This window comes from Trichomycterus rosablanca, chromosome 5 (genome assembly GCF_030014385.1).
Source record: "Trichomycterus rosablanca isolate fTriRos1 chromosome 5, fTriRos1.hap1, whole genome shotgun sequence".
Classification (NCBI taxonomy): Eukaryota; Metazoa; Chordata; class Actinopteri; order Siluriformes; family Trichomycteridae; genus Trichomycterus; species Trichomycterus rosablanca.
In genome coordinates, this window is record NC_085992.1 from 47,191,612 (window position 1) to 47,202,648 (window position 11,037).

At 42.0% G+C, this 11,037-nt stretch overlaps 1 protein-coding gene across 1 annotated transcript in view; it reads left to right on the forward strand.

Moving 5' to 3' along the window:
• rnf150a (ring finger protein 150a) overlaps positions 1 to 6,670 on the forward strand; it is a 32,522-nt gene extending 25,852 nt beyond the window's left edge. Inside the window, exon 7 of the mRNA XM_062996235.1 lies at positions 6,257 to 6,670. Coding sequence (XP_062852305.1) covers positions 6,257 to 6,375 — 119 coding nt within the window. The 3' untranslated portion in view covers positions 6,376 to 6,670. The remainder of the gene's footprint in view (positions 1 to 6,256) is intronic.
• Positions 6,671 to 11,037: the final 4,367 nt, after the last annotated feature.

Genomic DNA, 11,037 nt, shown 5'->3' on the forward strand with positions numbered 1-11,037 from the left:
ATGAATAACAAGTTAAAATATATAGATTGTGTGAGCAATCAACATCGCAAACACCTGGACTCTACTCAAAACCACTTTCCTAGAGCTTCGTAGGCAAATCCTGTAGTGTGTTATTTATTATCTATTTAACACAAATGCCAATAGCGTATTCTTTTCCTAGTCACTCCAATTTCCTGACATTTCTTCAGTTTGTCATCTTTTTTTATTTATTTTTAAAATATAATTCAGCCACTGTTGGGCCCTTGAGCAAGACCCCAAACCTTCTCTGCTCCGGGGGCGCTGTACAATGGCTGACCCCGTGCTCTGACCCCAGCTTCCAAACAAGCGTACACGTGTATATGTATATATGACAAATAAAGGTGTTCTATTTCTATTCTACATACTGTTTATGCTGGATGGCACAGTTTTGACCCCAGATGCCCTTCCTGACACAACCCTCCTGCTTGGTATAGCCTTCTGCTTTCGGACACTAGTCAATCGTGTCATTGCAGATACCCGAGTGGTCGGCAGCACCTCTGAAATGAAACCGGTTTTTAATGTTTTTCAATTTGTTCGGGAAGCAGTGTGTGTGTGTGTGTTTACAAATTTGAATAAGATTTGCATAAGATTTGCATAAGAGCTTAAGAGTGCACTGTTTCCCTTGTGGACAAACTGCTTTTTCAGACATCTTAGAAAAAAAATGAATCCAGTTGTAAATCTACTTGGCTTGTTTGCAGATCTTGGTTTTGCTTGTCTTATGAATGTTTAACATCAATAGATGAGGGGTTTGAAAAATCTATAGCAGTTGGTCTGTTAAACGTTTAACTGGCTTATCCATTACAAAACATTGTTTCTCTCTTCACTAAACCTTCCGTTTTCCTTTCAATTTTTTTATATCCACTTCCCTGTTATAATTCCTTTGCAGCTTTGTCATTGACTAGCACCCATCTCTTCTGACCGGCTGTTTTACACCAGTCAGCAGTGTATTCTCGCAGAAAGCTGTACAGCCGGGCCAGTAGCACCGCTGAAATTCAAACTTGAGAGCTCAGTTAGACAGAGCAAGCACCCCTCAAAACCCTTTTGGTCAAAGTCGTAATTGGGTTCTTTATTTAATCTCCTGGTTATTTTGAGGTTGTGTGAAATAATTTTGCAGCAAATTTAAGACAAGCTTTGAATTGACAGTTTTGGAGCAGGGGCTTCTTTATTGCACAACAGCCTTGAACCACCACAGTGATGTAAAGCTCATCTGACTGTGGACATTGACAAATGTTCTAGCAGGTTTTAATTCATAGCAGGTGTGTGTGTTTGTATGTATGTGTATGTGTATGTGTAACACTGTGTGTGTGTGTGTGTGTGTGTGTTTGTATGTATATGTGTAACACTGTGTGTACGTATGTGTGACACTGTGTGTGGGGGGGGGTTGTATGTGTAACACTGTGTATGTAACACTGTGTGAATGTATGTATGACTGTGTGTGTATGTGCAAAACTGTGTGTGTAGGTGTAACACTGTATGTGTATGTATGACTGTGTGTGTGTGTGTATAGCACCATGAGTGTGTGTATGTGTAACTATGTGTATGTATGTGTGACTGTGTGTGTAACACTGTGTGTATGTGTAACACTGTGTGTATGTATGTATGAATGACTGTGTGTGTGCAACACTGGGTGTGTATGTGTCACACTGTGTGTGTGACATTGTGTGTTTGTGTATGTGTATGTATGTATGTATGTATGTATGTACAGTGTATCACAAAAGTGAGTACACCCCTCACATTTCTGCAGATATTTAAGTATATCTTTTCATGGGACAACACTGACAAAATGACACTTTGACACAATGAAAAGTAGTCTGTGTGCAGCTTATATAACAGTGTAAATTTTTTCTTCCCTCAAAATAACTCAATATACAGCCATTACTCACAAAAGTGAGTACACCCCTTAGTGAAAGTTCCTGAAGTGTCATATTTTGTGTGGCCACCATTATTTCCCAGAACTGCCTTAACTCTCCTGGGCATGGAGTTTACCAGAGCTTCACAGGTTGCCACTGGAATGCTTTTTCACTCCTCCATGACGACATCACGGAGCTGGCGGATATTCGAGACTTTGCGCTCCTCCACCTTCCGCTTGAGGATGCCCCAAAGATGTTCTATTGGGTTTAGGTCTGGAGACATGCTTGGCCAGTCCATCACCTTTACCCTCAGCCTCTTCAATAAAGCAGTGGTCGTCTTAGAGGTGTGTTTGGGGTCATTATCATGCTGGAACACTGCCCTGCGACCCAGTTTCTGGAGGGAGGGGATCATGCTCTGCTCAGTATTTCACAGTACATATTGGAGTTCATGTGTCCCTCAATGAAATGTAACTCCCCAACACCTGCTGCACTCATGCATCCCCAGACCATGGCATTCCCACCACCATGCTTGACTGTAGGCATGACACACTTATCTTTGTACTCCTCACCTGATTGCCGCCACACATGCTTGAGACCATCTGAACCAAACAAATTAATCTTGGTCTCATCAGACCATAGGACATGGTTCCAGTAATCCATGTCCTTTGTTGACATGTCTTCAGCAAACTGTTTGCGGGCTTTCTTGTGTAGAGACTTCAGAAGAGGCTTCCTTCTGGGGTGACAGCCATGCAGACCAATTTGATGTAGTGTGCGGCGTATGGTCTGAGCACTGACAGGCTGACCCCCCACCTTTTCAATCTCTGCAGCAATGCTGACAGCACTCCTGCGCCTATCTTTCAAAGACAGCAGTTGGATGTGACGCTGAGCACGTGCACTCAGCTTCTTTGGACGACCAACGCGAGGTCTGTTCTGAGTGGACCCTGCTCTTTTAAAACGCTGGATGATCTTGGCCACTGTGCTGCAGCTCAGTTTCAGGGTGTTGGCAATCTTCTTGTAGCCTTGGCCATCTTCATGTAGCGCAACAATTCGTCTTTTAAGATCCTCAGAGAGTTCTTTGCCATGAGGTGCCATGTTGGAACTTTCAGTGACCAGTATGAGAGAGTGTGAGAGCTGTACTACTAAATTGAACACACCTGCTCCCTATGCACACCTGAGACCTAGTAACACTAACGAGTCACATGACATTTTGGAGGGAAAATGACAAGCAGTGCTCAATTTGGACATTTAGGGGTGTAGTCTCTTAGGGGTGTACTCACTTTTGTTGCCGGTGGTTTAGACATTAATGGCTGTATATTGAGTTATTTTGAGGGAAGAATAAATTTACACTGTTATATAAGCTGCACACAGACTACTTTTCATTGTGTCAAAGTGTCATTTTGTCAGTGTTGTCCCATGAAAAGATATACTTAAATATCTGCAGAAATGTGAGGGGTGTACTCACTTTTGTGATACACTGTATGTATGTATGTATTTGGAGTGTGTGTGTGTGTGTGTGTGTCTGTATGACTCAGTGTGTGTATGTATGTATGTATTTGGACAGTGTGTGTGTGTGTGTCTGTATGACTCAGTGTGTGTATGTATGTATGTATTTGGACAGTGTATGTATGTTTGTGTGAGAGAGAGGGGCGGAGAGATTTGGATTTGGAGGTGGAACACCAGTGCAGTTTTACCTCTGATGCTGGGCTGAAGTGTAATCTTTTGGCTTCAGCATCCAAACAGGACCATTAAAGCCGTTCCCATGGTTGCTCATGAACAAACTTTCACATCTTTATCTTTGGATCTGAGCTCCTGCTGCTGTAATATTGATCCACCACTTCAGTGCTCACACGCCTTTTATATTTTATTAAGCTTCATTCAGCTGCTGTTGACTCATAAGTAGCGACGAGGGACGACAGCTGGACGGCAGCTGGGATCGTTTAGCTGTTTTAATGAAACGCTGCAGTTTTGCAAGATTTTCTTTCACTAGCAAAATTATTTCCTTTGAAACGGTGCTTCACTTTTCAACCACTTGTTTTTGCTGTTTAATATACAGTACTTTCAGTATATACAGCATATCCACATCAAACGTACACCTATTATGTCTTTTGAGTGTATACTTGTAAATGAGAAAAGAATAAAAACCCAATTCCGATAAAGATGGGGCATTTAATGAATTATAATAAAATAAAAACAAGACTCATGACCTGACATCTTGTGACTTTTGTTTTGACTGTCCAGCTTATATTTGTAAAAATAAACTATTTTTTTTTCATTTGATACCTGCAACACACTCCAAAAACCTGGGGCAGGCAAAATAAGAGGTTATAGTTTGTAGATTATTCTATAAAAGTTCAAATGTTTTGAAATAAGCAGGTGAATTGGTTACAGGTGTGGGCCATTCCAAATTATGTTCAATCAACTGAATTTACCACAGGTGGTCTCCAGTCAGGTTGTAGAAGCATCTCAAGGATGATCAGTGTAAATTGGATGCACCTGAGCTCAATTTTGAGCGTCATAGCAAAGGGTGTGAATACTTATGTACCTATTATGTTTAAATGTTTACATTTTTAAAAGATTTACAAAAATGTCTGAAAACATGTTTTCACTTTGTCATTATGGGCTATTTCGTGTAGATTTTTTAAAAGAAAACTATACTCAAATCGGATTTCGAATATGTCTGTAACGTAACAAAATGTGGAAAAAGTGAAGGGGTGTGAATACTTTCTGATGGCACTGTATGTATTTATTTTTTGTTCTACCCAGTCTTGCCTAGATTGGTCACCATGTTTTGTTTAGTCTGATACCAAGTTGTCTGGAGTTAGCAACCATGTTATCCTATTATATCACAGATAACTCTCGGTTCTTAGTAAATATTTGTTACTGTGCTACTGTACGTGACATTAACAAAAACATCTGTTCTTTGGTTTTCCCTTTGCCTGGAACATCTCATCACAGAACTCTTGCTTTAGTCTAACATAATAAGCGGATGTGTAGGAGTGAATGTGACACAGACACAAAGACAAAATATAATGACAGTAAACATGTAGCTGAGACAAATGACTCCAGTGTTATTTATTTCTATCTTTACTGATTAATTTATCCCGGTCAGGACTGGAGTGAGTCCAACGTCTGAAAACATTGGGAGAAAGGAAGGAACACAGAAGCAATTTAAAGTGTTTAATCCAGCCTCTGAATGTTTCTAAATGTAGAAGGAAACTAGAGTACCTAATGCCAAGTTCACACTACACAACTTTCCAAGTCGTCAGGTTGCTGTACAGTTCACACTACACGACTGGATCTCTTGTAATCTCTTTCAAGTCGGTGTGTATTTCACATTACATGACTGATCAACGATAGGGGGATTTCACACTACACCATCTATCACCAACTGGAATCGCAGACGAGCTTCTCTGGTCTCCCAAACTACGTTTTGTCATGAAAACAAACGCGAGAAGTGACGAGAGGTTTAATTATACCACGTCCAAAAATGAACGTCAACAAGTAGCGAGCGATCAAAGTTTGTGTGCAGCGTAAAAACAAATAGGAAACATAAACGAATCTGAGTGGATTTGGCTACGCGAACAGCAGGGATTGTCCTGTAGTGAGTTGGAGGTTAATAAATATTTTTTGTAATGCAGCATGGGTATTATGTTTTGTAGAGAACGATAAGGTCAGAAATACTGTAAAACTTGTGTGTGTGCCGTATCTTGCGTTCTCACTGGCTGTTCGACATAGCACTCATTTCCAGTCGGGCAACTCAGATCCAGATATCTGACATGCTAGAAATCTCACTCTGATCCAGTTGTTAAGCAGTTCACACATAGCGATTGAGAGCCGAGTTTAGATCGCCGAGCGAACGCCGAGTTGCTCCCGAGCCGGCAAATCTAGCGCTGACCAGTCGGCAAATGAAAATCAGGGCAAAAGTGGTGTAGTGTGAACCAGGCATGAAGGAAACCCACATGAACACGAGGACAGCGTGCAAAAATGCTTAAACAGTGAGGACAAGGGTCAATCCCAGGTCCTTAGGACCCATATTACTGTGAGGTACCTAGTCTACCATTTAGGCCACACAAAGTTTATTATTTTGTATCAATTTAAATAGGATTTAAGTGTAAAAAATTATAATACAAAACCCCTAATGCCACAGCATTATAAAACTGTGTACTTTCAACTGTACCAGCAGTTTGGGAATTGTGAGGCCCAACTAATCAGTGCTTGTTAGATTGTGAGCTTAGACAACAAGCCCTGTAGTCTATTAATACATTTTATTCACAATTCAGTGTGTTGTCACCGTATTTGAACTTCATACAGCTGCTTTTTATAAAATCACTCCATTGTTTCTTGACTTTGTTGTGGTTTTGTTTAACTTTTCTTTTTCACCCCTTCAGGTGAGCACCAACCACCTCTAATCAGCGAGTCAAACCCATCACTCATCCTGCCTGTGGAAGTGGGTCTGTCTGACATCGAACTTTCTGCTGGAGCAGAGCAAGAGGAGGTGAAGTCCTGAGAGGAGAACCTGCTACTACAGAGACTGAGCTACAGCAGGGGCTCCTGTGGAGCCACGTAAGGAACAGATGCAGGATGGGAAACAAAGGACATGTACAATATTTTGTCCCTCATAGCCTCGTCAAGGATCTCATAAGCACTAAAGGTCTTCTCTCTGACCATTATTCCACCAGGTTGGTCTTGTCATCTCTGGTCATTTTGCACTGACTGGCAAAAGTGCAGCAAATGTCAAGTTCAACCGCTCGGACTCTGGAAATTCTGACTCTTCCTCGCGGGATCACTGCCAATATACACGAATATACTCGCCAATTTAAGAAAAATATCTGATTTATATAAGCACATCTGTATAACTCTGACCAGCATGTTACAGTCCAGTCAGCCTTGATGAACTCCAGATTCTCATTTGTAATATGGTGGTGGTGTTTGTCTCTGAGATGTCTCCAGTGCCCATATGCTGCATATGCTGCCGTGCTTTTAACTGTGGCTACGCCGTACAGTATAGTAACGCCTGGTGGAGTGGTTGGGGAATTCCATAAGGAATCACCACACCCACAACTAAGAGATGCTTTGAGATAAGGTGATGGTTTGGGTAGTTTTGAGACGTCACACAGACGTCTGTCTGCGAGTCATAGTACTTAAACAGTACGTACTAAATTAGAGGAAGTGTGCACTGCTCGGCCGGAAAAGCAGTAAGATCTTTCAGTACGCCAGTGTGCACTATGCACACAACCTCAGATGTACTACGTACGCCATCTTACCAACGTCACATGATGCATGACGTCACATTTTAAAATCAGACAAATTTACTTACACTTGTAAACCGCCAACTCTCAACTTTCCGTCTTTCTTCTACTGCTTTGAACGCCTTTGCAGCTCCAGTTGAATTATGGGATAGATTATCGGACCGTAGTGTGCTGTGTTTGCATACTCAAAAGTGGCCGCTCGTGCAGTAGGTCATCCGGTGAACCTTTCGCGTACTGTTTAATGGTTACTACGTATTCAGACACACTACCTGCTCTCGCGTACTGCTTTCGCGTACTGTTCAGTATGGAAGTACACTATATTGCCAAAAGTATTCGCTCGTCTGCCTTCACACGCATATGAACTTGAGTGACTCCCATTCTTAATCCAAAGGGTTTAATATGATGTCGACCCACCCTTTGCAGCTATAACAGCTTCAACTCTTCTGGGAAGGCTTTCCACAAGGTTTAGGAGTGTGTTTATGGAAATGTCTGACCATTCTTCCAGAAGCGCATTTGTGAGGTCAGACACCGATGTTGGACGAGAAGGCCTGGCTCACAGTCTCCGCTCTAATTCATCCCAAAGGTGTTCTATCGGGTTGAGGTCAGGACTCTGTGCAGGCCAGTCAAGTTCTTCCACACCAAACTGGCTCATCCACGTCTTTATGGACCTTGCTTTGTGCGCTGGTGCGCAGTCATGTTGGAACAGGAAGGGGCCATCCCCAAACTGTTCCCACAAAGTTGGGAGCATGAAATTGTCCAAAATCTCTTGGTATGCTGAAGCATTAGGAGTTCCTTTCACTGGAACTAAGAGGCCGCTTGGTTTTATACACCTGTGGCCATGGAAGTGATTGGAACACCTGAATTCAATGATTTGGATGGGTGAGTGAATACTTTTGGCAATATAGTGTATGTGATTTCGGACGGAGCCATAGACTAGTTGGCATCAACATGCCAACTCTTGTTTTTTTTTTTCTTTCGTTTATTGGTAATGTTACACAAAGCAGCACAATGGCACAGATGATAAAGTGGACACAAAGCCACATGGGTTTTAGGGTTCTGGGTTTGAACCCCACCTAGAGTCTCTGTCTGAGGAATTTTGCATGTTCATGCATGTGTTTTTCAGGCTTTTTAAAACTTCTCCCAACCATGATGACATTTTGTTGTGATGGATTGGTACCCTGTCCCGGGTGTATTTCTGCCCACTACAGCTCTAACCAGAATGAAGCAGTTATGCCTAGTTCACACCACCCGATCTTTGCCCTGATTTTCGCTCGCCGACTGGTCACCGCTAGATGTGGCAGCTCAGAAGTAGGATACGGAGTGAGGGGAAACCTGAGGGAGGAGTGTAAAAAACGTGGGACAGGGGCATAATATAGTTTCTATCAGAATACATCAGCACACACAAGTTTTACAGTATTTATGATTTTATTGTCTACGCCAAACCATAATACCCACGCTGCATTGCAAAAAATATTTATTTACCTCCAACTCACTTCAGAACAGACAATCCTTGCTGGCCGTGTAGCCCAATCCACTGGGATTCTTTTATTTTTCCTACTTGCTTTTACACTGCACATCAGCGCACAAACTTTGATCGCTCGCTATTTGTTGACGTGCATTTTTGGACATGGTATCATTAAACCCCTCGTCACTTCTCCCATGTGTTTTCGTGACAAAACGTAGTTCGGGAGACCAGACAGACTCGCCTGCAATTCCAGTTGGTGATAGATGGTGTAGTGTCTGACCCCCTATCTCCGATCTGTCGTGTAGTGTGAAAACAAAACGACTTAAAAGACTCCCGATTACAAGAGATCCAGTCGTGTAGTGTGAACTGTAGTGTGAACTGTACAGCGACCTGACAGCTTCGAAAGTCGTGTAGTGTGAACTTAGCATAAGTAAGCATGAATGAATGAATGTAATGGTGCACAATAGTGTTGTGCCAAGATGCTCGGGTTACTAATCGAACCATCAATTTTTCTAAAGTCTAAGTTAAATCAGGTGAAATTAGGAGTTCACAAGGTATTTTGGCATCCATTAAAAATACACTGACGTGTGCTGGTGGTTTGCTGTATGCATATTTAACTGAGTGAACATTTTTAACCATTAAATATTCATCTAAAAACATTAACAGATGTTGGCACAGATGTCTTTTTTATCGAGTGTGTTTTCAATGGATGCTAAAAATGTCCTTGTATGTGTAGCCTAAATAGACCTGAAACTAAACCAGCCTGCTTATGCCTAGTTCACACTACACGATTTTTGCTTGCCGACTGGTCGGTGCTAGATTTGCCGGCTCGGGAGCAACTCGGCATTCGCTTGGCGATCTAAACTCGGTTCTCAATCTCTGTGTGTGAACTGTTCAACAACTCGATCCGAACAGCTCGTCGAGCGCTCGGTGACTGAAGATAATTATCTAGCTTGCTAAATATCTGGATATTAGTCGGCCGACTAGCAATAAGTGCGGTGTCGAACAGCCAATGAGAACGCAAGATACGGTGTGAGAGGAAATGCAGGGGAGGTGGGACAGGGGCATAATATAGTTTATATCAGAATACATCGGCACACACACACAAGTTTTACAGTATTTCTGACCTTATCCTTATCGAAACAAAACACCAACGTCGCATTGCAAAAAATATTTATTAACCTCCAACTCACTACAGAACAAAACAATCCCTGCTGGCCACATTGTCCAGTCCACTCAGATTAATTAATTTTTTCTCTTTGATTTTACGCTGCACATCAGCGCACAAACTTGTTGACGTGCATTTTTGGACGTGGTATCATTAAACCCCTCGTCACTTCTCCCATGTGTTTTTGTGACAAAATGTAGTTCGAGAGATCAGAGAAGCTCGCCTGCGATTCCAGTTGGTGATAGATGGTGTAGTGTAAAACCCCCTATCGCCGATCAGTCGTGTAGTGTGAAAGCCACACCGACTTGAACGATTCCCGATTACAAGAGATCCAGTCATGTAGTGTGAACTGTACAGCGATCTGACGACTTGGAAAGCCGTGTAGTGTGAACTTGGCATTACTCGCGATTTCAGACTAACCAACACAAACCTTTATTTTTCTGGCATTTATCCTGATGTGCCATAAAAGAAAAGCAAGTCTCGAGCGTTAGTAAGACTGGGCAGCATGTAGCATGTTTTAGTAAGAGCTTTTTATCCAAAGTGAGAAGCACAACATCATCTTTACTGTTTACAGAGGTCGGCTGATGGCTTTCAACCAATTATATTCTTAAATTATTAATGTGAACGCATTACTTTTTAAAACGTGTGTTAGTGGTGTGATATTTCAGAGCGAATATCTAGTGTGAGCTAAAGTAAGTGTTCAGTTTTATTGCGCACTGCATACAGACAAGCTGAAGTCTAAAGAAGGACTTTATTTTGATATTGGCGTCTATTTTTCTATGAAAATAAAAGAACAGACTGTTTACTGTTAATATACAGTTAGACAAAACACAATGATGTTCCTCCCCTTGAAATAGTTTCAGCCAAAGTTAACTCTTTATTATGTGTCTGTATGCTTTTCAGTTAAGACTAGACATGGAGTATAGGTGTGGATACACTGCATGACCAAAAGTATGTGAACACCCCTTCTCGTTAGTAAATTTGTTTTAGCAATGGTTGTGGCTAATGTTAAACAGGCATTTGCACTTCATAGTCAGTCAGTAAAAGCTTTTAGAGGACGCACTCAGGTTGCACAGCAGTAAAACACACTCGCACACCAGAGCTGGGATTTGCATACATCGTATCGAATCTCAGCTCTGCCATCTGACTGGGCTGGGCAGCTATATGAACAACGATTGGCTGTTGTTCATACAGGGTAGGGAGCCGGATAGGGACCTCATAACTGATGCAATTACGACTTCTGCTGTCTGATTGATGGCGTTGATCAGGGTGTGTGTCTCCGTGCAC